Source organism: Polypterus senegalus, chromosome 12, assembly GCF_016835505.1.
Source record: "Polypterus senegalus isolate Bchr_013 chromosome 12, ASM1683550v1, whole genome shotgun sequence".
Classification (NCBI taxonomy): domain Eukaryota; kingdom Metazoa; phylum Chordata; class Cladistia; order Polypteriformes; family Polypteridae; genus Polypterus; species Polypterus senegalus.
This window is the reverse complement of record NC_053165.1, coordinates 17,586,525-17,614,229: the sequence shown is the minus strand read 5'-3', so window position 1 is coordinate 17,614,229 and position 27,705 is coordinate 17,586,525. Positions and strand designations below refer to the sequence as shown.

Genomic DNA, 27,705 nt, shown 5'->3' with positions numbered 1-27,705 from the left:
ACAGACAGATGTTGAGTTTTATATATAGATATAGATATAAAGATATATAGATATAGATGTAGGCAAAGTTGGAGATAGAGACCGAGAGAGAGGTGAATATTCAAACTGATTCCATGAATCTAAATATGAAATTCACAATAAAGACGCTTAACTCAATATGCTCTATTCAGAGAGTGTTTCAGCATTGAGCAGATTTTCTTTGGCAGACCCTGCTGTTTCATTGACATGGATGGCCAGGAAGGACCACACACTCGCAACAAGACCCACTGCTGTCAGAGCTATGAGGTTCAGTAGGTGGTGTAGCCTAGCAGGGTGAGGACATCTGGCCACAAAGCTCACGGCTGCAGCTTCTCTTTCTCACACTTGACTCCTTTTCAGCTACGTCACTTACAGTAGCTGTCTCCAGACAAATGCCATATGCATGGTATATCATTGCGTGCTTGAGGTTTGGGGTGGCGAAGTTGTGAATGCTTTTGCTTCGCAAACTTGGCTGAGCTGCTTTCAGATCTGTGCTGGTTCCATATTAGGTGAGTGGTTTGCAAGTTTTTACCTCCTTTCTTCTTTGTTTGTTGGGGGGGTGGGTTGTGATATCGTGGTTTTTCTCTCACATCCTGGGGAAAAGCAGATGGCCGAGAGAGTGACAGAGAGAGAAAGGTTGGGGGCATGTGCTGATAGCATGTACCACACAGCAGACCACCTGGACTGGGAGGTTGATTGGAAACTCTCTACATTGGTTTTGTGACCAGTGTGTGCCCAGCTATGTACTGGTGGCTTCATTTCTGCTTTGTTCCTGATCCTGCTTGGGATAGTTTTTAGCAGGCCGTGACTTCTCTTGGAGGGTTCAAGTGAATGGAAGCTCTTGATTTGCAAGTCGACCTGATAAAAGCATCAGATAAAAGTCTAAATGTCAGGAAGCAGTGAGCCGTATGACACCTGCCTTGCTAACAATATGGCTACTTTTTCCTCTATCAGCTGCGAAACACACCCAGTTGTTTACTCTCCAGATCTGAAAGAGCCTTTGCTGTGTTGAGCAAACTTCTTGTGTGTGTGTGTGATGTGTAAGCAAAGCTGGCTGTTCTGCAGGTTATACAGATTGGTGAGAAAGTCCTTTTCTCTCCCTCGCACTTGCGTGTGTGTGTGTGTGTGTGTGTGTGTGTGCGTGCCTACACAATTTCTATGTCTGTCATCACATCCTTCCTATTGCGCTCACAGAGCCGTTCCATTCCGTATTCTCTTAAGTCCTCTTTAACATACTGACTCAGGTATTTGTACAAAAGACAATGTCCAGTTTTCAGCACTGCTTCTACAAACATTTTGAATAGAATTTTGAGTTCTGTCAGGAAATTAAATGAGGTGAAAAATGGATGCATCCTTATAAATGTTGTTGTGTGTGGCTAATTTTGGCCTGTAATTCATGCTTCATTGTAAGCAGTGCCATTCACAGTCTTTTTTTTTTTTTTTTTTTTTTAAAGCAGCATTCATCATAAAGGAATAATAAATGAATAATTAAAAGTAAAGTAAATGTTAATTTAATTTTAAATTAAAAGATTTTGCACAAAAAATGATCTTACCAAAACTGTTGGATTCCACTGACGATGTGTCTTATGGAGGCCTCTTGTTTACAAGCTGTGCAACGTGCATAGGCGAGATAGTCGATAAAATGCTGGACTCTTCTGTGAAGCTGACTACAAATCATTGGTGTCCTTTTTTTATGTTGGGGCAGTTGCCTGGGCATGAGAGTTCTTAATATATTGTAAGATGACACTTGTGTGGCGAATACCAGTCTATCATAGCTTGATATATTAAAACATTTTTATTATTAGGAACTCCAGCCAGGGTAAGGTCTCACTTTGCAACTAAAGCCCAATAGGCTCAGGCCTCAAATTGTATAAAGTGAGATTAAGAATATCGTATCTTATGTATGGTGGTAGAGAGGTCACTCATCTGGCAAACGCTACCATTTCTGCTCTCCTCACTTGGGGTCCAGTTCGGATGTTCTATGGGTGTCTGTGTTTTTAGGTTTTTCTCCAAAGTGAAGCTTTTTATTTAGTAAAACTAATCAACGGCTTCATGCATTTTCTGAATTATGTCTTTGTGCTCATGCTGGATTGACTGCTAGATACTTTTTTCTAATCCCCCCCCTCCAACCCCTCTGCTTTTCTTGCATTCTCTTCTTTACCAGTGTACATTCCTTGGCACTGCCTGTGTGCGGTCCGCTCTCTGTTTTACGGCACTGAGGAGGGCTCTTGATTAGACATTTTTCTCCTGCTGAGACACGTCAGTTCCATTCTTGCAGCTGTCCAGGGCTTGTCTGCCAACTGTCGCCACCTGTGCACCTCCCAAGCGAAGACCGCGAGGTGGCTGTTTGGCAAATATAAATATTTTTGGTGGTGTCCAAGCTGCGTGTTGCTAAATATGTCACATTGCAGTTGTAGCTTTCATAACATTGTTGATTTCTGGAAGTTTTGTATCGTTAATGGCTACTTTAGAAAAAGTTGCATTGATAAGTATATGTAAAAAAGAAAATGTATACATGTGAATTTGTGTTTATATATATATATATATATATATATATATATATATATATATATATATATATATATATATATATATATATATATATATATATATATATATATATATATATATATATATATATATATATATATATATATATATATATATATATATACACAAATTCAAACACATATATTTTCTTTTTATATACTATCAATGCAACTTTTATATTGCATTTGGCGGTATTACTTTAATACTCGTAGTTTCTGTTATTTTTGTGATGAAATTTAAACTTTTTTTTCTATATTGAGGTCGCCCTTTTGGACCCCCCCTGATATTTACTACGTGGTGAGGCATTTGTACTCCATCAACATTAATTATTTCCAGAGACATAATTTTGTCTAATTTTCCAGCGCATCGCGCACAAAAGCAAGGGAACGATGGGAGCACCAGAACTCTGCTCACATCATGTCGCTTCGCACCGCAAGCTGCAAGTAGTAAGTCTGTGATAAGCGGAATACGCTACGCTTTCCACTCACGGGACGGAAGGACAATCCGACCGCTTTTATATAGTAAGAAAGAAGAAGAAGAAGATATCGCACTGTCTGGAGTAGAAAATCATCTTTTACCTGGAAAACGAAACTACAAATCCCATCGTGCATTGCAAAATGGACGGGGCGTGTGAAACTCCGCGCCTGCGTAGCACTCACGGGACGGAAGGACAATCCCGACTGCTTTTATATAGTTTTATATATAATATATAATATAATATATATATAATTTATATATATAATATACAACGTGCATAGGCGAGATAGTCGATAAAATGCCGGACTCTTCTGTGAAGCTGACTACAAATCATTGGTGTCCTTTTTTTATGTTGGGGCAGTTGCCTGGGCATGAGAGTTCTTAATATATTGTAAGATGACACTTGTGTGGCGAATACCAGTCTATCATAGCTTGATATATTAAAACATTTTTATTATTAGGAACTCCAGCCAGGGTAAGGTCTCACTTTGCAACTAAAGCCCAATAGGCTCAGGCCTCAAATTGTATAAAGTGAGATTAAGAATATCGTATCTTATGTATGGTGGTAGAGAGGTCACTCATAATGGCAAACGCTACCATTTCTGCTCTCCTCACTTGGGGTCCAGTTCGGATGTTCTATGGGTGTCTGTGTTTTTGGGTTTTTCTCCAAAGTGAAGCTTCTTATTTAATAAAACTAATCAACTGAAAAAACAACCAGAATGTTAAAGCAAATTATATATATAAAAAAAAAAACCCGATCTGAATCTGTTTAGTTCTCTTGTGAAAGCAGACAGACGGACAGATGTTGGATTTTATATATAGATATAGATAGCTAGAGATCGCGATAGAGTGATGTGTGTGTGTGTGTGTGTGTCTCTAGTTATTACTGTTGTAATTTATTTAGCAGACACCTTTATCCAAGGCAACCTACAAAGCAAGTTATATGAGGAACTTTCAAAAACTTTCCACATTTTTATATTTTTGTTGGAAACGGTGAAGGCGGGAGGAGTAGTAATTGGACATTAAAAAGTTTAAACTACACTGGGAAAATTTGATCGCAAAGGAAGGTGACTATGTAGAAAAGCAAAGTCATTTGTTTTTAAAATTCTTAATAAATAGAGTTAGAAAAAAAGTTGGGAAACTTTTTGAATGTCCCTCCTATTACATACAAAATGAAAGTGTAAGTATTAAAGCAACAGAGATCAAGATAAAATAGTGAGCACAACGGAACAGAACTTTTACTCATTTATACGTACAGCTAGACTAAGACAGATGTCGGAATCCTAAACTCTTTGTTAGTACAACAGCAAGGTATTTAAGAAAAACGTGTGCTTTCAGAAGACCCCTGAACACCAGTAAGGTGGGTGCAGTGCGAGTAGATAAAGGGAGATCATTCCACAGCTTTGACACAAGAATGGAGAAACGCGGTCCAGCCCTGGCTTGTCCAGTAAGAGAAGCAGCGGTCAGAATGGGGACTTTTTAACTCTTTCAGGGCTGATGTCGACTTTTGTCGAAAGGAGGAGTTGACGATGGTAATCGACTGTAAACGGTGACAAAACCAACTGTTATGTTTAGTTGGTCTCTCGTTGCTAGAAAGAAAGTTAGATTCATTGGTTTGACCGAGATTCCTGCACTCGCGTGAATAGCAAGGCGCCAACAATGGCAAAAATGGCACTGACATCTGCCGAGAGATCAAAGCGGATGCAGAAAGCAAAATACACTGCGGACGACGTTTCGCATATTCTTATCTCTGAACTGGACTATGACTTGTCGGATTCCGATTTTGATACAAGTGATCGAAAATAAATCTAAGGTTCCAGCTTCAGCTGATTGGTCCCCAGCTAATTGTGCTACTGATAATGTTCGCCAGGTTGGACTGCCAGTTAACAATGATGAGAGGTAGAAACCAGGTTACAATGACACTGCGACTGCTGCACATTCTTGGCAAATTGGCAGCCACAGCACACAGCAACAGACATTTTATGTTGATTTCTGTGTGAAACCCTTGCTTTTCAGAAAGTGTCTTTGGGGGAAAAAATATTCAGCCCTCAAAGAGTTAAAGGGATGTATGGAGAGACCAAGGACTGGTGATACTGGGCACAGAACTCTACTTGTTATACAAGATGATAAATAGCTTGGTTTTGCCCGGTGAAGTTTCTAATTTTTTTTGGCTTGCTATCATAGTGACAGTTTGTGTTTTAATTTTTTTTTTTTCTCTCCACATTGATTTAAGCACAGTAGCACAGCTTTTTATTTTAAGCTCAGGGAAAAGTAACATTTTCCAGGGTGGGCATGCACTCTTTATTGGTTGTGGCGCTGGCTTTTTTCGTTTTCAGACTCGTGAGTCAAGGAGACTGACTGACTGACATTTTCCACTGTAGTTTCTAACTCCACATGAGGCCTTTCTTCCTGCAGTATTATAAAGGGCTAAAAGTTTTCCTCCAGCTTACTCCTTATAATCCCCATTTTTAAAACTTGGAAAAAATTAAACTTGTTCCAAAGAGTAATCGGTTTCTAGGAAAACTGCAATTGCTGTGGGTTTCCCCACCCCTTTTTTTTTTTTAATGTGTGATTTACTTATTAGCTACTTTTGTTCGTCCTTTTTCAGTAATGCTTAATTTGGAGCTGGGGTCCCCCTCAAACTTTTTAAAATCCATTTTTTTGAAAACAATACCAACACAATACAAAATAAATGGACGTTTACGGAGTGTTAGGAGTGACACGCTCCATACTCGTACCTCTCTTATTCTGCATGACGGGCGAAGACACTGAATTTTCGTCTCAGAGGTTCAACGTCCCAACGTCTTGATGTTGCAGGCACCGGTAACGCATCATGTCTCTTCTCACCGCTGTGATTGGCACGTTGTCTTCTTTCTTGGTTAATTTTCTAGTTTATCCTGTTCAGTTTGAAGTACAGTACTTGTATTACAGAATTGAAATGGAGTTTCTGGAGAAAAACGAATATTACAGAATTACATTTTTTTTTTTTTTAATTTATTGGTAATGCAGTAAAAATAGAAAGGAGTAGCAAGCCTATCCATTTTAATTCCTTTTAACATCGTATGTCTGATCTGTCTATTCCTAACCATGAATACCGAACCCTCAGATTTGTATTTGTCTACGGAATAAACGGAAATCTTTTGAGCTTGCCATTCGTACTAACGGCCCCTAATTATCTGGATTATTTGACCCAGGTCTACATCTCCTCTAGCCGCACATGCGTACGCGTGACAATATTCATCATTTCAAAGGTAACAGTTAGGGTTATAATGGCCAGAGCGGCTCTTACAGTAAAATAATTGGGTGATTTAAAGCATACGGGGCTGGTTAGACTTAACTTGGCTTTGCTGGGCTGTTCGTTATTTCTAAAGGCAGAAATATTCTGTTCTCTGTAGTGGCCACAGTGATAAATGGTTATCATTTGGTTGGTGCAAAGGGCAGGCTATCAATAGATGAGCCGGAATTGAAATCCATAGTTATTGAATTGAGGGAAAGCTATTTTTGCTCATGAATTAGACCTTATCAAGGGAGTTTTTAAACATTACCCAAGAATTTTTTTTCTTTTTTGACCCCCTTCCAGCTTTGCCAGCCACCTGTTCAAATGAAAGGCAACTTTCCTACACCCATCTCTAATTACATGATTAACTGTTTGAATATTCAAATGAATCACCATGTTTTAACTCAAGAGAACTGTAGAAAAATATGCAAGACGATTGTTGTGTTCCGTTGTGCCTCGTAATATTTGAGCAAGAATGAAATTCACACGGGTGGCCTGGCGATGGTTGCTGTAGCTTAATGACTCAAGGAGACTGTTCAACAATCGCGACCATGCCAGCATTTGAAGTTTTCATACTCTTGCCATGTCTGTGTGGAGTTTTTCTGGGTATCTTCATTTTTCATAGTCTCAAAGTAATGTTTCTGGGGTTTATGGATACATAGTGGTGGTCATCTGACATGACAGTCCATTGCAGGACTCAATCACATCTGATTTGTTAGATTCGACATCTCTATCTCTGTGCGTGTGTCTTATGAAGTGCCAGTGTTGGATCCTTGCTTTTGCCCTATGTATCAAGGAATGTTCAAAAGTTTCCACACTTTTTTTAAAACTCTATTAAGAAATTCAAAATCTAATGACAACACTTTTCTACATAGTCACCTTCCTTTTGTGATGCAATTTTCCCAGCGTCGTATCAACTTTTTAATGCTTTTGGTTTAGTGTGTAGCCACTGATGCACCACGTCATCATTCATCATCGCATGTAGCTGGACATCCAGAGCGCTCTGCATCCGTCACACTAGTACGGCCATTTCCGAGCATTTTAATCCACTCGCAGACGACTCTACGAGAGAGAACTTCTTCCTCATACTGAGGACATATGCGGAGAGATGAATTTGTGCTCCTGGAACAACACCTGCCAACAAAAAGTATATGACAGAATGCTCTTCCTCTTTATACGTATTGTAGCCATCTTCACCACAGGGTGACAACTCTTATACTAAACTGCAAGGGCAGCCGGCTTGCCAGCCAGAACTAGTTGCATGACACTCTCAGACGCGATCAGTCCTCCCGCCTTCACCATTTCCAAAGAAAATATAAAAGTGCAGAAAGTTTTTAATGTGTCTCTTGTGTGTGTGTGTGTGTGTGTGTGTGTGTATTATGTATACATGCGTCTCTGCCGCTCGTGTTGTGAAGAGGGGGGCTGAACGCACCCCAAAGAGACGTGGTCGCTCCTCTGAAATCCCCTCTTAAACGATGATACAATGGGAAACAAATTTTTTATTTTTTATTTTTATAACCTCCTCTTTGCTCTATCAGGTGCTGGATTGCTGCCGTGCCGAGTGATCTGCATCTCGCCTGGCGCTTCAGACATTTAAAAGCCTGTTCAGCAGCTGTCTTTGTTGTCTATTCTTTGTCTTTTGTTTCCGGCCCCGGACATAGTTAAATCTCTTAGCACAAAGTCTTGTCTCGCGGGATGTTGAGTTCTTGATATTTGTTAGTTTATAATTTAAAAAAACTGAATAAGAATCTAAAAATCTTCCAACATCACATTCAAATTTGATAAATTCTGAAAAGAATGATACCAAACATATATATGTAGGTTTTAAAATAAGCCTGATTTTAAAGCGTGACAAAAATGTGACATAAAAATGTCACATAAAATCATTCCACAAACTTGTTGCTCTTTCAGGCTTAGGAATCTCTCTCATATCTATTTATCTGAGAGTGTAGATAGAGATAAACAGTATTTCTCTCTCTAATATATATAATATTATTTGTCTGTCTGTCTGTCTGTCTGTCTGTTATAGAGCCTTTCATTATCTATCTATCATCTATCTATCATCTACAGTATCTATCATCTACAGTATCTATCATCTACAGTATCTATCTATCTATCTTCTCAAATCCTTTCTATTGAAGTCAATGTGTTCAAAAATAGATTGGTCAATGCAAATCTAGATTGATACAGTGCTGGTGCAGCGGGTATTGCTTTCCTTACACCATTTGGACCCTTATGTATGCCCCAATTTATGCCCTCTGTGTACAGTTCCTCCACAATCCTCAGATACGGTTTCAAATCAGGTGTCATCTTTTGACACTGTTTCAATATGAGAGTTTGTTTTGTGTATATTCTGATAGGATGGTGCAGGCCTCCCAGGGTTAATCCCTTCTTTTGTGTTTTTATAATGCATGGGTTTTTGGCTCAGGTTGATCTCTTGCTGAAAAAAAAGTTTCAGAATGTGGATTCATGCATACATTAATTTGAGCCTGTAACAAAACCAATTTGTTTGTGTGTAGCCCCAAAGTCGCACAATGAATGCCCCAGTAGGCTTTAATAATGTGTGCGTTTTGTTTTTTTTGATGATCCCCCAGCCTTGACTCCCTGAGAAGACAACAAGCAACTCCTAAAATCCCTTGTAGGGAAACAAATTGAAGAATGCTTGGGAAAGGCAATTCAGAAAGAGACCCCCGCCACACACACACCTGGTAGATGGGGCATGCAATGGGTGTCAAAAAAAATGGGGTAAATACAATACGCAGAACAGAACACAAGTAATCCTCTTCACAGAGCCAGATGACCCATCTATTCAATATAATTTATTTGTGTATAGCCCAAAATCCCACAAGAAGTACTGCAGGCCCTGCCTTTTGCCAGCCATAAGGCCTTGACTCTCTAAGAAAACCAGGAAAAACTTCCAAAAAACAACCCTTGTGGGGAATAAATGGAAGAAACCTTGGGAAAGGCAGTTCAAAGAGAGACCCCTTTCCAGGTAGGTTGGGCGTGCAGTGGGTGTCAAAGAAAGGGGGTCAATACAATACAATGCAATACAATACACAGAACAGGACACTTTATCATGGCCACCTCGCAAGTAAAATACAATAGTCCACACAACAAGGCAAAATGCAAGAATAGATGATACCACTTATTAAATGCAGAACCCACATTGCCTGGCTCAGCTATGTGTGGGTTTAGGAGAGAGAGACTCCAGGACCCTTTTTCTAATGAGTGTCCTTGACTGGGGGGCCCACCTGTCTTTTGGGACTGTACACCCCTCTGGGTGAGGTTTCATGTCTTCATTACTGTGACCTACCCTAGTAAGAATTCCTGAGCTTTAAACCCTTGTCTATCTTGCATTTGTTTGTCCTCACTTTGACCTTCTTAAGCTTCATCCTATTAGTCCTGGGGCAGTTCTAGATTTCATTTAGCCACTATTAATATCTCCTGTTAAACTTTCACTAGGCTGTCCTCACTGATCAGCAGCAGCCTGTTCGGGCTACTAAAGTGCTAATTCTTTTAACTGGTTCAGGCAATGGCTTTTTTTTTTTTTTTAACTGCTGCAATATTATGCACAAATTTGTGATCGTGTATCTCATTTGGTGGCAGTGCTAGAAAGCACGTTCTTCTAAGGTGATGATGATATGTGTCTGCCATTCCACATGACAATAAAGAATGCTTGGAATAATCAAGTGCTTGCGTCATAGCCTGTCTAATTACGGGCCTGTCTTGTGCTCCAGTGCACCATTATCTCACGCTTGGTGTACACGGACTAGAATTGTCCATCTGTGAACCGAGGACAGTGGTATACAGAACACAAGAACGAACTGGATTGTAATCGCACTTTGGAGGAGTTTAGTTTTATTCCATTACCCTAAAGTTGAATTAGATGTGTTCTGATTAGGGATAGATGGTTGGACTACTGGATGGTTGGTGCATAGAAATCTTAATATTCTTGAACTGGCTGAATGAATATGGATGGCAAGCACAAGACAGGAGATTACTCTGGGCAGTGTGCAAGTCCATTTTAGGACCCTGTGATGCAGACGTTCAGTCATCAACAATTTAATAACCTTTCGTTAGCGTATCACATTACATTTTTGGATTTGTAAGCAGATCCTACACATTTGTAAGGAACGAGTTCAGGACTTGAACCAGGGATGGTGGCTCCAGCTCCATTAAACAGCTGCAGTTAACACAACTCCACTATGCTATCCTGTATAGTATGCTCAAGCTTGGTTTAGGGCACACTTTCATCAGCTGGGGTAGCCCCCCTCTCAAGTCCACATTTATTCTGTTACAAGGCCTTTGCATCGACAATTGTGTTAACATGGGTTTTATGCACCTTACTGTATAAAACAGCAGGCCTAGCTGTGCAGTGCTACTTGTTGTATTGTGATTTGGGGCACCGCAACTTAACATTTGCTTCTGTTTCATTTATCCAGCATGATATCAGCCCTTTGAACCATTCAAATCAATTTAGGACATGTGTTTCCATATTTCTTGAATTTGAGCTCTGTCAGATTAGGAGGATGCATGGTGAACTGGCAGTGGGAACTGTAGTGTTGCATAAACATGCACGTAATAGTCCAACTGCTTGGTAAACAGGCCCAATGCTGCCTACGTAGTAAAATGATGACTTTATTTGATTCTATAGCAATAAGATTTTTTTCATGGTATGGCATATGCAGTTAATCTGGTAATGTACACGAGTTACGACTGATCCACGATGTTTAAATTTAAGCACATGAGTGTTATTTATTTCAGTTAATGTAAGGATTAGGGTGGTCACATACTCCTGGAACCAGTAGGGGACTCTGTATATGGGCAATGGAGTGAATTACAATGATATTTGTGAGAAATCACTTTTAAAATATGTATTTTTTTTTACTTCTGTGCTATAATGTCAGTATTAAAATGCACACCCATATCTACCACATTAACCTTTGCTGGCACATACATCTTGACAGAACTCGACATATGTAGGCCATGTGGTACATTAGCTAAAGCGTCAGACTCTTAAAACAAGTTTGCTAGTTCAGTCCCTGTGTGATGATGAGCCTCCAAACCTAACTTGACTTCATTAATACAAATCTATATACGAAGTTCGATTCCCGTGAGGGGTGCAGTGGATTGTGTACGCATGATATCTGTCTGTCTGTCTGTCCATATGTATGTATGTATCTATCTATCCATCTATCTATCTATATGTATGTATGTATCTATCTATCCATATGTATGCATCTAAAAAATTGTCTGCATGTCTGTCCGCTTTTCATGAGAGAACTACTTAACGGATTTAGATTGGGTTTCTTTCTATAATTTGCTTGAACATTCCGGTTGATTTTGCGACAGGTACAGATTTTATTTGCACGAATCCAAGAGAGATGCTGCGGGCCAAGGGGAGTGTTTTGGGGGGGTGGTGCCCTCCTCACTCACATGCCAGCCTCGGTTTGAATTGCTCTACCTCTCACCATGTGTTGGAGCGTACCTTGCCTTAGTTAGTGATACCTGTTTGTTCAGTAGACATTAGAGATTGATAAGGAGTAGCATTTGTCGTTTTTGAGAGAGATCAGAGCTACGTGTGTTTTTAGAGGGTAGCTGCTCATTGCCAGAGATACAGTATCACAGCCACGTGCTTTTCTCCCCACACAGCGGATGCTCTCCTATCAGAACTGAATACGATCAAATACAGTGCCAACGTGTGACGTTGGGGTGTACCTACCTTCCGCTTGGCCATAATTACATTTTGATCAATCATTACAATTGATTTTTAAAGTTTTGTCCTGTTTCACTACTACGTGGGCAGAGTCGCGGGGAACAGCTAGTTATCTAGAAATGGTTGCAGTTTATCTAATGTTGGGAGTCACCTTTCATCAAATATAAAATAACGGGCCGGACACAGCCATTCAGGTTGTATAGGATACGTTATTTGTGTACAGCAGATGACGCATTACACAAATTAATCCAACAATGGGGAAAAAAAATAGACTACCTAAGGACGCAAACCACTAACCATAATCTCTCTAATTTTATATCAATCAACTGGCAGTTTTCATTAGCAGCTAGACTGTAATTTACTAAAACTACATTTTAAAGTGTTCTTTCTTAACTGAACGTAAAGGGCTTCTCACTCTTTCTGAGGCCTGTATTTATCCCATGAAGCAGTTGTTGGCTTTGTGCACACTGTACTTTTTGTTGGATCGGTACTAAAATTTTGACTTCAGTGTCGATACCAGCTATTTTTCAGAACCGGTACCAAAACAGATCTGAAGAAAATAATGGGTGGCACCTAGGAAGCTGGAGAGTTCTGGTGTGCTACATAATTGCTGGAATCCTCTTTGATAGACACGAAAGTCCCAAGTGTATCAAAGCAATAAGAAGGTAGCGTCAAAGCAACAAGGGTGGTGGGTTCCTCGTGAAGTCTTGATTGAGTCGAGTCAAAGCATGTAGTTCCTGTTTCATGAAGTCGATGAAACGCACATTTTTCCCACAAATCCAAAATCAAGTGTGAAAGGAAGGATGGGGGAGTTCAGAGAAAATTCATGCCATTTAAAGACATACAGAATCTTGTTGTTTTTTTATATCTGTAAGGTTTTTACAATAAAATGCTTCGAAGTATACATTTATTTTGGTGTTTATTGTTTTTAAGCATTACTTTGCCATCAATCTCCAAATTCTAGAGTGCCGTTCATGTAGGTTTAGTTTTAATTTGTGCCTCTGCCTACCACTTCCAAAAAGTGGACAAGTCCGATTTAGAAACTGAAATGGGCTGACATCCTGTGGTTGTGCCACTGAATGGGACATCATTTCAGAGTGTCCCACCACTAATTTATCCAGTTAGACACAAACCGTTCCATTATAACCGCCTCCCATCCATGGTAAGTTACCATTTACCAACCTGGCTGGAATGCCAGTCCACCCACTTCATTCCATTAAATTGTCGTCTTGGCCACAAAGAAGTAATTCATTTTCTATTTCCACCCAACGATATTTGATTTTCTTCTAAACTCCTAACCCATGAAGAGCTTTACAGTTGGTGGCTCACTGTATTTGCATATTACTTGCGTGCCAATTTGAAACAAGAGATTATGATTATTTATAGATGGAAGACTCATTACTGCTTATCCATGCATCTTGAAAATCAAAAATATCATACTGGCTTATGTGACTGGTGAAAGACACAGGAGGTCGTCTGGTCTGCTGCTGTCACATGTCACATACTCGCTTATATATACTGTATGTGTGTCTTTTCCATATTTGTATATTAATAGACTTGCTGTCCAGTGTGGCCTCAGAAGTCTTTTCACTGAGACACCGTGGACATGGCCGTGTGTTGATGTTCTAGTTTGTGTCGGGAGTCCTCCTTTTTCAACCATTCAGTTGCTTTAAGGATTCATTTCAAGTACAGATCAGTGCAGATTTTGTGATGTCCTGTTGACTCTTTTTCTTGTACACCTAATTCCAACATCTTCCTTCCTAATAAATGTATCTGAAAGGCTAAAGCACGGGTGTTGAACTCTGGTCCTGGAGGGCCACAGTGGCTGCAGGTTTTCATTCTAACCATCTTAATTAGTGACTAGTTTTTGCTGCTAATTAACTTCTTTTGCCTTAATTTTAGTTAACTTGACTCGGGCCCCCCCTTCATTGTTTCTTTTTCCTTAATTAGCAGCCAAACAATAATGAGACACAAAACAAGCCGCCACATGACCGGCTAACCTGTGCCCATCATACAATATCTGAAATTAAAGAAAGGTGAAGGTTGATCTCTCCACTCACCAAAACATTTTGTTGCTGTTCTTCGGAAAAACGGACAAATCAACAGTTTTGGGAATATCTATTGTGGCAGCAAAAAACCATGGAATTAAATAATGGGTTTAATTAACAAGGGCGGCATGGTGGCGCAGTGGTAGTGCTGCTGCCACGCAGTTAGGGAGACCGGGTTAAGCCGGGTCCTCCCTGCGTGGAGTTTGCATGTTCTCCCCGTGTCTGCGTAGGTTTTCTCCCACAGTCCAAAGACATGCAGGTTAGGTGCATTGGCGATTCTAAATTGTCCCGTGTGTGTGTGCGCCCTTTGGTGGGCTTGTTTCCTGCCTTGCACCCTGTGTTGGCTGGGATTGGCTCCAGCAGACCCCCGTGACCCTGTAGTTAGGATATAGTGGGTTGGATGATGGATGGATGGATGGATGGTTTAATTAACAGCAAGAATCGGCTTCTCATTAAGAAACTGGTTGGAGTGAAATTGGCTGGAGTTTAACGTTCCAGTTTAGCTGGTCATCTGTTGGCTCGTTTCACATCTCATTTCTGTTTGTCTGTCATTTTAATGAAGAAATGAATCAACTCGGAGGACTGAATCCTTAAAAACAGGGATAATAAAATGAAGGGAAAATGAGTTAATTAGCAGTAAAAACTGGTCACTGATTAGGGAAAGGGTTAGAATGAAAATCTGCAGCCCTCTAGGCCTGGAGTTCGACACCCCTGCCCTAAAGTATTTAAGAGTATTCTTTAAGCAGTGTGCAAACTTTATGTGCTCGATGAAATAAAAGAAGAATGAGAAATGCTGAAAGACTATATATTACACCACAGAGACATGGCAGCGAGCAGACGAAAGGCCTGTGGCAAAAGTGGTGTTGTCACTTGGTCAACCTTACCATTGAATGCCAGTAGCCGTAATGTTCATCTGCTCACAGTTACAGTGTATCACTTCTCCACATAGTCTCCCTGCAGGTTGTATCATTCCACTAAAATTGCCCACCATGGCCTAGTCATTCTGGCCCCCTAATCATCCCCTGTCTCTAACTGGTTGTCTCTCACATACCACTTCACCATCTAACAGTTAATGTGTGGTGAGCATACTGATGTAAAAATGGCTGCCGTCACATCATCCAGGTAGATGCTGCACATTGATGATGGTTGAAGTGGCTTCCCACCCACTGCAGTGCTTTGAGTAGCGAGAAAAGTGCTACATAAATGTAATGAATTATTATTATTAGCTTCTTCATTCCTTGGGAGAAGATTTTTTTGGTAGTTGCCGAATCCAGATCTGAACTGCTTCCTTAACCGCATCATCAGAGGTAAACTTGTGACCACATAAAGCCAATAAGTGGAAAGACGATGTGATAGTCATGGTGGTAGATCAGAACTTTAAGGCGGATGTGTAAATTGTGGCTGCTGTGAAGTGACGTGACGTGACTTGGCATGGCAGGCAGTAGCTAGAAATGATAGGAGTGCCAAAAAAAATAGTAATCCATCAAGAGGCTATATAGGATTCTAATATAATCTGATGCTATGACACCCACTGCATGAATTCAGTAATATGTAGACACAACACAGAATATGTAAGAAATAACAGGGCAAAAATCTCCACTAACACCATTGATGAGATATCACTACTTGATAACAGCATGTTAAATGTAACTGTTTGTCCATGTTTACGCTGGTTTTAGGTAAATGGTACAGAAGCTATAGTGATACTACATCTCACATGTCCGCAAATGACTTGAAATATTGACACTGTGATGGGGATCAAGTAGATTTGTTTTGTGGATATGACTTTCAAATATTGTTTTTTGTCACAGATCCAGTGACAAAGGGTGGCTTGTAATACTACATTTTTCTTTATGTCACTGTATCTGGACAATACTGTTATGAGTTTTATTCACATGTGCATGTTAACTGTGGCACACAGGGGCTCAGCAGTTAGAAGTGCTAGCCAAGCATTGGATTAGATAGCCAAAGACAACTGGAGGCTTGTATAGTCAGCTTAAACACAGGTTAGGGTATTTCTGTCCTCTATCAGCACAAATCTTCTTTCCTTACTGGGAGAATGAGAATCGGCATGTAAGCACTATGATATTTCTGTATTTTGGGGAGAGGAATTCAGCCCTTGTTTGGAGACCGAGAAGACCAGCAAATGAAGCAAGACATTATAAAAGGTCTGGACAGTGGCCAGACCCTTCGAGGCTGTGTCGACACAAAGGTGTTGGGAAACCTCCCAGCGTGGGGACGGAGAAAATGGCTGACTGTGTTGATCCAGATTCCCACCTGGATAAAGTCTGTCCATATGCCTCCCGTCTGTAACCGCGTAAACTGTCAGTAAATGTAAGCTAAAAGATACTTTGTCTCATGTGATTCTTGTACCGCCGTAATCACTATGGGAGGGATATCGCCTTTTCTGGTATATTATGACATTGTTTAATTATTTAATAAGCCACAATATTAAAAGAACACATTTCCAAGAGAGCTAATGCCTCTGCAGGAAACAAGTGGTTAAGGCCTTGGACTTCAAACCCTGAGGCTGTGGGTTCGTATCCTGCTACTGACATTGTGTGACCATAAGCTAGTCACTTGGCACTGGTGAGGCTTCATCTTGAGTCCTGTGTGTAGTTATGGCCTCCAGGCTACAAAAAGAACATAGCAGCACTAGAGAAGGTCCAGAGAAGAGCAACTGGGCTGATTCAGGACTACAGGGGATGAGTTATGAGGAAAGATTAAAAGAGCTGAGCCTTTACAGTTTAAGGAGAAGAAGATTAAGAGGTGACCTTATTGAAGTGTTTAAAATGATGAAGGGAGTTAGTCCAGTGGATCGAGACTGTTATTTTAAAATGAGTTCATCAAGAACACGGGGACACAGTTGGGAACTTGTTAAGGGTAAATTTCACACAAACATTAGGAAGTTCTTCTTTACGCTGAGAGCCATTGACATGTGGAATAAGAGACCAAGTAGTGTGGTAGACAGTAGGACTTTAGGGACTTTCAAAACTCGACGATGTCACTTTGGTAGAATTCAGTGGATAGGACTGTCGAACTCTGTTGTGCTGAATGGCCTGTTCTTGTCTCGTTTCTTGTAATGTTCTTTGGTCCAATGGGAAAACTGAAAGAAAATGTAACCAATTGTACTATAAATGGTGTTGGTCACCTTGGATAAAGGTATCCGCCAAATAAGTAAATGGAAAGACGTTTTCACGTTCATAGTGAGCCAGACCCTGGGAAGTGGTCCATTAAAATGGCCCCCCCATCCAGGTAAGTTATCACTCACCAACATGGTTGGGATGCTCGCCCACCCACATTATTCCACAAAGAAGTAATCCATTTAAAATATCTGCCCAACGATATTTGATTTTCTTCTCGACTCTAACCCGTGAAGGGCTTTGCAGTTAATGGCTCACTGTATATTTGCGTATTACTTACGTTGTGCGCCAAATTGAAGCAGGAGATTATAATTATTTATGAACGGAAGACTCATTACTGCAAATAAGAAACCGTCCACCCCGGCTGGGATGCCAGCCAACCCATGTTGCCTATTACAAACTATTAGGATGGTTTAATGGCTTAAGCATGTGTCTGCATCCTGTGATCAATCATTACTCATTTTCAATAATTCCATTTTTTATTAACATAACCCAGTTATGTTTCTCAATAATTAAAGTGATACATTTATGTTGTGTTTGGCAATTGCTTCATCAGTGTTTGGCTGTCCTTTTCAGCTTAACAAAGTAATAACGACTAGGTTTGGGCCTTTCTCAGGTAAAAAGGCAATAGAAGAGAGTTGTCTAAAGCAGGGTGGGGCCAAATGTGTTACCCATCATGCTTTTCTGTCCTCTGACTATAAGCTGCTGCTTGTTCTATTGTGTTCAGTCTGACGATATTTCCTTGTACTCATCAATGATGCCTTTGCACAAAATACAAAAATAAAAACCTGCCCAATGCCCAAGTGTTTCTTGTATGACTTTCCCTTTACAGGCAGTAACAGTAGAAATAGAAGTGAACCTTTTTGCTTATTTGTGTTTTATTTCATTTTAGATTGATTTGTTTATAAATAAAATCCTGACTATGGAAAAGGTCAACGTGTTGAAGTTAAAAAGACTTTCAAAGTCTGCTCAGACCACTTTGATCATCCCAGACTGTCACTGTCTGGGTTAAGGGGTATCTTCTGTTCTTCACAGCACTGCACTCGTTTCCCATGAGATCGAAGCTTCCTGAAGAGCGTGAGATTTTGCCTTCTTCCCCTGCCCCTTCTTTCCCGCTGTGGGTGAACTTCAGCTGTATTGAAAAATTGGCAGATGCCTTATAAATAAAATAGTCTACCTCCTTATGATCTCCAAACCCCGGCCACTGCAGTGTTTCCACCTCTACGATTAACTCACGAGCGATGCACGCTTCCCTTTTATCTCTTCTTCAGTTATCCTTTTTTGAAAGAAGATGAAGTGTCCACTTTGGACGAGTCCTGTTTTAAATCCCACCCCACAATTCCTTGTACAAAACACCTTGAACCCTGACATTTCCTGATCCCTACTTTGTGTTACTATTTTTTCCGTTCATTTCTGTTGATAATCACCCCACATTCTTTTGATATTTCATGTTTTTACTTATTTATAGCCTGCCATATTTAACATGTCGCAGACAAATGGGACGCTAGACTGCAGGTTTCCCCGGGGGATTTTTTTATCGTAAAGTCATCTTGCTGACATAAGAGTGTTTTTTTTTTTTTGTTTCGTTTGTTTTTTTTTCTTCTTTCTTTTAATTAATTAGTATAATTCAGACATTAAAAGAAATTCAATTCAACCTCCGGTGACCTGGGACAGCATGGGAGTGACCTTCTGTCTGCTTCCGGTCAATAACTATGAGAATGAAAGACACAAGAGTCAATATATGGTAGTGCCTAATTTTGAACAATCTGGCGTCAGAAAAAGATGTGAAAACGTCCCCAAAGCATGTTCAAAATAATACTGGGAAACAAAGTGTAAAGTGTGTTTTTTTTTCTTTTTATGGTCACATGAAGCAGTTGTAGTCATTTGAGGTATCGCAGTTGGACTGGACAAATGTTTGGATGCCAACCGGGTCACCTCGTTTTAATAAAAAAAAAAAAAACGCACACAATGGCACAATAACAACACATAAACTGCACATGGCAGGGCATTAGTAGTAGGTCAGGTCTGTTTTGGTTTGGAGACCCTACTCTCATGAGATGCCCTCTTCTGCAAGTGTCTTGCTTCTATAGTCCTCCGACTGGAAGGACCAGAGACGATTGCCCTCACTGGGCATCTTCTCTCCTGGCTGTGGGAAAGTAAAGGGATGATACAGTTAGTGATGGAGCCCCCTCTCGTCCTAGGGTGGGACTGCGTGCCCATGATTATTCAGAAAGGTGAGCCACAGACTCTCATACATGACACAGTATAGGGGAAACTTACAGTATTTTCTATGCAAAATTCAAGTGTCTTATCTGACTTTCTTTATCATCTAAGGATTTTAAGTGATGCATAATTAAAATTTACAGTAAATGTATATTTACACCAGTATGTGCAAGTATTCTGGCTGTGCTACCTGTCTAACATGGGTTGAAATCCAAGTCTGGTGCAGTGCACCATCTATTGAAATGTGTTGTGATGCATTGCATTTCTGATTACCAAGTAGATGGCAGGCACATCACAAACATTTGTAGTAATAAAATGCATTGTTACAAATTTTTGTGATGCACCATCTGTGGACATGACAAATACAATGCATATACATTATGCCTGTTGTATGCCATTAGGCATGGGATTTGTTAAAGCAGTGTTAATGTTTGTGATGCGCCACCTAGTGGAATGACTAATGTAATACATTTTATTATTAAAAATGTTTGATCTTTTGAATTGTCAGAGAAATAGCAACCAGACAGGCACACAGACACGCTGTTTTTATTAAGGTGAATCTATAAATAATTGCGTATGTGTGTATATGTATATTATTTTATTTGACAGTAAAACTATTTATATATATATATATATATATATAAAAGTAATTCAGTAAGCATGTTGGGACTCCACATTCACCATGATTTCCTGGGAAAAGTCTGGAAAGTTATAGAATGATAATAAATGCACTAATAAAATTTTTATCCTGAATTTTAAAGTAAAAAAAACCAAATGTACAGCCTATTAAAAGTCTGCATGAAATCCACATGAAAATGTACCTCAAGGTTGTTCCAATTCGGCACAAGTAAACACTTTTCTGCCAAAATAGAGGTTTCAAAAAAAAAAAAAAAGGGAATCCAAATCCTAAGGATCTGATGTCTAGTTGGGTGAATTCCGAGCTCTAAACAGGCTGCCTGGTGTGAATGGTAAAGTGTGTTTTATGACAGGTGGCTGCTGCCCCCTACAGGGTCGATTCCACCCTTTGCACCTATTAAGCTTTAATAGGCTCTCTGTCAGCATGCGCTACCAGACAGAAAATGGATTCCTAAAATGGATGGAGAATTTGGTTTGGTGCTCTGAAATCCACAGTCTGTCATTTATCTCGTGTTCTCCTTTGTTTCCTGCTATTTTCTTATTTGTCCTCTGAAGCGCATAGTGACAATATAACAGAATTGAGTGATTGTTACCCATGTTCATTTAGTTTGTTGCTCTGTAATGACTTCTATCTTGGTTTTGGAATGGTCTTCTTCTTCATTTCCAGTACTCCAGTTTTTTTTTTTAATGAACCATCTATGTGTAAGTCAAAATAACAGCGGTATATGAAAATAAGAGGCAATAGAAAGGGTTAATGGGTTTGACTGGAATAAATCCAAAAAAGTGGGTGTTTTTTTTTTTGCATTTAAGTTGACCAGTAGCTGAATAATGCAGCTGTGTTTCATTGCCAGCTGTTTCCCCTAATCAAGGGATGTAGGGTTAATGTAAATATTTTTTGGCTGATTTTTATTTATTCATTTAATTTTTTTTTTTTTTTTTTGACCATTTGCATGATGTCACTTGCAGCTTGTGTATAACGGCTCAGCTTTCATTCCTTTATGGGAAATCTGGCATAAATCAACTGACTGCCTCCTTGATCCAGCAGAACACTGCTGTTCCTTTCTTACTCCACTCATTGTACTTTGTTTCATTTCTTTATTTTCTTCTTTTTTTCAGGTTGCTGAACTTCTGCAATGGGATTGTAAAGTTTTAAGCTGGATGTGAAGGCAAGAAGAGGCAGAGGAAGAGAAACCCCCCCCCTCCCCTCCACTCTTGGGCTGCAGTTTATGCTGTCCCTTTGGTTTTTAATTTTTTTCTTTGGTGGGAAACCATTGGCCTTGAGGAAAAATGCGCAATAAATGGAGAGCATCGACTGACGGAGTCCCCATCCTCCACGCTTTTAGCAGGACTAGCTTCTTATTACTTGGGCTGCTGGCAGCCATAGCTCGATGCCACTGGCCCAATGGGCAAACGGAAATAATTCGGGACTTTGGAAACCAGCTAGAAGCCTCCATGCGCTCGTCTGTGCAAGCCGAAATGCAGGACATGGCGTCGGTAGGCATAGTCCCGCCAGCTGGTATCCCTGACTCTTCAGCTGTGGTGGGGCGGGTTTTTCAGATGAAGGTGCCATCAGAGACGCTTGAAGCGAGAGGTGGAGTAATCAGGGTGAGTTGTTCAATTTTGCCTGCCGAATCAGCTGTTGTTATAAGAAGAATTGAATTTTGACTAGGGAATTAAAAGCTAAGAAATCGTGGATAAGTTTGACGAGATTACTGCTTTTAGATTTTCTTCTTTGATTTTATGCTTTCTAGCAAATGTATGAATTGTTAAAGTTAATATTGATAATCAAGAACACTTGTGTTCAATGAAGCTATGACAGACCTTTTGAATGTACCCTGCAGTCTGAAAAATCAAAAAGCAAACAAAATGTCTGTGCAGCCTTTTCTTCAAGACTGTGCATTGCTGCCTGTCATAAGAAGCCCCTTTTAGGGGGCTGCAGTTTATGGTCATGTGGTACTCCTCACTGATTGTTTTGTACCCGTAAAATCCATTGGTTTACACACTACAAAAATCTAAAAAGTCTGAGCCCATTTCCTCAAAAACCCATCGTGTGGAGAGTTTCTTATACGGTTTTGTTAGCACAAGGTAATATAATGTCATGCCAGTTTCCAACCTGCTTAATCCAGATCAGGTTTGTGAGGGGTGATGAGGCCTATCCCAGCTTGCGTAGCATGCAAGGATGGAACAAATCTTGGACAGGGTGCCAGTCCACATACATACACACACACACACAGTGTCGCCAGTTCACCTAACCTGCATGTCTTGGGATAGTGGGAGGAAACCAGACCTCCTGGAAAACTGTTGTGTAACAAAGGAGTATACAGTTATTTAATGATACACAACTCGTACATTTTGGAAAGTTGTGCATAAGAAAAGTATTATAGGTGATGACCATAAGTGTGCTTAGCAGAATAAAAATTTGCCCTAGGGATGTCATTGTGGATTATGTTGCTCCCTTAAAATCATATCTTACCTCATATTATTATGCCTTGTCACACACGCGAGCTTAGGAAGCAACCAACAAGTCCTAAGGTGAATGATGTCTCATGAGATAAAGAGTTGATTATAAGTATTAACGTCTCTCCCTCTCCCTCTCTCTCTCCATCTTCAGAAACAAAGAAGAAAAACAATAATTCACTGACCATACTTGTGGGTTCTCAAAATGGATACGATCCCATAATCCAATCCATAGATGATGTCACTTCCGGCTCCACCATAATGACATCACGTCCGAACATCTCTGATAACGTCACTTCCGGCTCCTCCATAAAGAGTTATGGTGATCACCCATGACATCACTTCCGGGTCCATCACCATTGTGTCACTACCGGCCAGCTCCGATTTTAATATATCATAATTAATGGTCTGCTCCTCAGACAGATCATAGTAAGCCCTATGTGCTTCCCCTTTCAGGTAGGGTGCCAGAATGTAGGCCTGTTCCGACCACAGCCATGCATTTCTTTTAGCGGTTCTTTCAAAAATTAGAAAATATGAGAATATCATCCCCCTGAGTTAAATAAGCCAGCTGAAGGGGCAGTGACCGAGAAGTCTCCTTCCTGCCCAGGCTTCAAACTCTGCCAGTTGAGTCCTGGATCTTGAGATTTTGTAGCTCGGTCATCATGGTGGCCAGGATGGTGGTAAGGTCTTGTTACTCTGTCATGTTCAGAATAAAATATCCTGCCGGCTAAGCCAATTTTGATAAAGAAATATGCTGGAATATTAAAAAAAAGAGTTGGGGAATTACCTCATATTGTCTGACTGACAATATGGAAAACAAACGGTCAAAATATGAGGCATTCGACCAAACATGTTGGGCATGATTGTTTTTATATCAGAAAATGGTGTCAGGAAATGACAAAACGGAAATGACTTCATCGGAGATGGCTGGTAGTGACGTCATGGCGATGGCGCCAGAAGTAATGTCTTTATGGAGGAGCTGAAAGTGAGGTCATTGGAGATGGTCGGATGTGACGTCATTATGGTGGAGACGGAGGTAATGTCATCTATGGATTGGATTATGGGATTGTGGCCATTTTGAGAACCCAGAAGTGTGGTCCGTGAATTATTTTTCTGCTTTGTTTCTGTAAATGGAGAGAGAGAGAGACATTAGTACTTATAATCAACCCTTTAAATAGCACTCACCTTAGGACTTGTTGGCTGCTTCCTAAGCGTGCCTATGTGTGACAGTCTTTAAATGGCAGTAGTGGAAATGTCTTACATGTCCATAATGGTGAGTGTATCATTCTATGCTGTAGTGTGCAACTTATTGGGAAGGCCAGCATTGTTACAGTATGGACACTGGACTCAAAATGCCATTATTGTCAACGCCTCCATTATTAGCCTTGTTTATATTGTAGTTCTATAGAGCAAAGCCTATAAAAGTAGCCCATTGTACAGTAAGGAGCCCTGTTATGGTTTTAGCAGCTGCACATGTGCTTAGATGAAGCCAGTGGGAAGTTTCCACGCATGTTTTGTGGAACCTTCCATCTGTATTATGGAGCAGATGGGGGAAAAAAGTCTTCCTAACCTGACGCGTTGATTATTATAACAGACTATTGTGTCATGAAGGTCATATTGGAGTGTACGCCATGGTTTCTGACATGCGCCACATGGTATATTGCTTTGGGCGATATCTGTGTGCTCTCCTGCAGTAGCAATTGAATTTCCTCTTGGGTATCGATAATGTCCTGTCTGTCTGTGTATCTTTGTGTGATAGCAACGCCAGGGTAGGAATACATGTGGATTTATCTTCGTATGTAAATGTAGCTTGAATGTAACGCATCCAGGTTATGGATTAGCTTTATTATTGGTTTACACTCATCTGCAAAATCACTGTAAACATCTGCCTAATAAGCCATGTGCCAGCCAAATCAGCCTTTAACCACCTAGGCATGGACTCTACGAGACCTCTGAAGGTGTTCTCAAACTCCTGTAAGTTGCAAGGTGAAGCCACCACAGTGGGACTTGTTGTTCCAAAACGTCACACATGTGCAACTAGATTGAGATCTGGCAAATTTGGAGTCCAGGGCAACACCTTAAACTCTTCATCCTGTTCCTCAAGCCATTCTTGAACATTTTGTGCAGTGTGGCAGGGCACATTATCCTGTTGAAAGATGTCATTTCCATCAGGGAATGCCGTTGCCATGAAGTGGTCTGCAACAATGTTTAGGTAAGGGGCTACACATCAAATTAAAGCCCTTGTGAATGCTTGGACCAGGGTTCTCCCATTCCTGGAAGCCTTTCCTCTACTTCTTCGGTTACCATCTCTAACAGCCTGCTTTTGTTTTTTCTTTCCTGGATTTCTCTTACGGTATCCAATCTTCTTTCCCCCAGTCTCAATTTTAATTTCTGGAACAAGAAGAGGTCACAGGGAGGGAGATCTGCCAAGTGGTTTGCTAGAAAGAAACAACTCCATTGTTTTTGTCCAAAACTCTTTGACTGACAATGTGGTATATGCCAGTCATGCTGAAAAATGCAGTTTTGGGTGGTCCACTTCTCCAGTTGTTTGTTTTTTTCTCCTGATATTTTCCAGTAGATGCCTTAGCACGTCAATGCAATGTCACCGATTAACGGTCTGTTTATGGGGAAAGAAGTCTATCATTTTAGAAAAATGTGCCATGGAGGCTTGGAGGAAAACAAAAATGTAGGCCCAAGCCACGTGCACGATTGTAGAAAATGTGCACTTGATGAACTCCGCCCCATGCCCGTCGACGGACTGATAAACCTTGCTATAGTCATACAATACCTAGCAGTAAATTCAAGGAGTATACCCTACCCTCATGCTATGACCAATCCTGGAAATTGTTTGATCCATCCCTTGTATGTACATGCGTGTTTGGTTAATTGCTGACATTAAACTGTCTCTATTTGGGGCTGTATGTGAGTAGGCCACATATGAGATGGCATCCCATCCAGGGCTGGTTCCTGCCTTGAGCAGAGTGCTCATGGGAATACGCAGCAGACCCCAACAATCCTGAATTGGATTTGGCGGGTAAACTGTGTCCCTTTTGAGAATAGATTTAAACACCTAAATGTTTAAGCATGCAGGGCGTAATTCCAGAAAATGCCTGGTCCGCTAGATGTGATGATGTTGTAATGGTGAATCCGCATTGATTTCTGATTCTGCTGACAGACACACCGCATTGATCTTATTCTTGGCAAGGCGTGTGTCCTGCATTGGCCTGGTAGATCATCTTGAACGCCACATGATGCCCCGGGGCACCTTTTGCTGCTTCTGAGTGCCCAATGCAGCTCTATGTTGTTCAGGGCCAAATAAAATGAACCTGCTTAGTGCTAAGTATTGTATCGCTTTCTCCGTCTGGCATTGTATTCATCTCTGCAGTACAGTATATCAACATCTCACGTAAAGAGTTTTACTACATTAAACTATCAAACAGTAATTACGCCTTTTGTTGTGAAGCAGTCGTTTAATATTTATTCATGCAGTACTGTCTTTGAATTTAATACTTGCATCCAGTGTGTTGCTATTGATATTTTCAGTGAAGCATGATCCTCTGTTAAATGACTGTTTGGCTTTCCCTCTTTTTTTTTTTTATTTTTATTCCTGTATCATACATTTCCATTTTAGTCAGCTAATATTTCTGCACACTGCAATGTTGACTGTAAGCCTGTTGACAGTGCATTTTAAATGAGCTTACAGTTTGGCTTCTTTGCTAATAAAATATACACAGAATGTTAATTGTATAAATTTAGTTGTACATTCAGGGATGATGGACTAACAATATTTTATGAAATAAAAAATGTAATGTTGGTTTTTATTTTTTAAGGTATAGTTTGTCTTCTTTGCTAATAATACATTAACAAAATGTTAATTATATAAATTGTACATTCAGGGACGATGGACTAACACTATTTTACAAAAACATTTTTTAATAACTTTATTTTTATTTTTTTTAAAGGACCTTTGTTATGAAACACAATGGCCTAGGGTGGTGGATCCCTTCTGTAACGACACCAATGCCAAGCAGTTTAATTTTGTTTCATTTTTTGCACCCTCTGGAGCAGCTGATTGCTAACAGACCATCTCACTTCTGCTTGCTGACAGGTGGCAACCTGGTTAGGAAGAAGGAACGGCTCTGTCGGCAGTTGCAGATCCACCATATGAACAGTTGCCAGTCTGGTGTGGGTGGGCTAAAGGAGACCATAAAATGTAGAAGACTTTAAAGGGATTCAGTAAATCGTAATGTATAGGAGTTTTGAGCCATCAGTCTGTCTGCACCATATGTAAAGCTTGAAGCTTTTTCAGAAAGTATTGGGTGAAATGTAGGCAACAACACGGGTCTGGGCATGACAGTCGGTCCTGGGGCACACTCATGCACATGCCAGTTTCAGTGCTGGTTTATCGTCCTAGGTACAAGTCTAATGAAATTCTCACTTGTATGTCACTTCAGAATTGTGACAGCGGTACAATACCAGCAAAAAGACGAGCTCAAAAAACATCATAACATATAAAGAATGAAACATACAATGATCAGCCACCTAATTGCGTAAGTCACCCTCGTGCTGCCAAACCAGTTCTGATCCATTGAGCATGGAATCCATAAGGCCTCTGCAGATCCTTAAAGTCCTGTTAAGTTGTGAAGTGGGGCCTTCATGGATTGGACCCGTCTTTCCAGCACATCCCACAAATGCTCGATTTGATTGAGATCTGGTGAATTTTTTAGGCCAAGTCAACACCTTGAACTCTTTGTCATGTTCCTCAAACAATTTCTGAGCCAATTTTACAGTGAGGCAGAGCACATTATCCAGCTGAATGAGGCCACTATCATCCGGGAATACCGTTTCCATGAAAGGATGTACTACCTGGTCTTCAATGTTGTTTAGTCAGGTGGTTCATCCACATGAATGCGCAGACCTAGGGTTTCCCAGCAGAACATTTCCTAAAAAATCACACTCCCTCCACTACCTTGTCGTCATCCCACAGTGCATCCTGCTGCCATCTCTTCCCTAGATGGCTCGGCTGTCCACAAGATGCAACAGAAAATGGGATTCATTAGACCAGGCCACCTTCTAACCTTGATGCAATGTCCAGTTCCGTCACTCATATGCCCATTGCAGGAGTTTTTGACGGTGAAAAGAGCACTCTGAATGGCCTGT

General features: G+C 40.4%; 1 protein-coding gene across 1 annotated transcript in view; it reads left to right on the top strand.

Annotated features, from left to right (window-relative positions):
* Positions 1-27,705, top strand: part of dag1 (dystroglycan 1) — a 95,109-nt gene that overhangs the window by 39,781 nt on the left and 27,623 nt on the right. The window contains exon 2 of the mRNA XM_039771404.1: positions 21,205-21,693. Within this exon, the coding sequence (XP_039627338.1) occupies positions 21,376-21,693 (318 nt within the window). The 5' untranslated portion in view covers positions 21,205-21,375. The remainder of the gene's footprint in view (positions 1-21,204; positions 21,694-27,705) is intronic.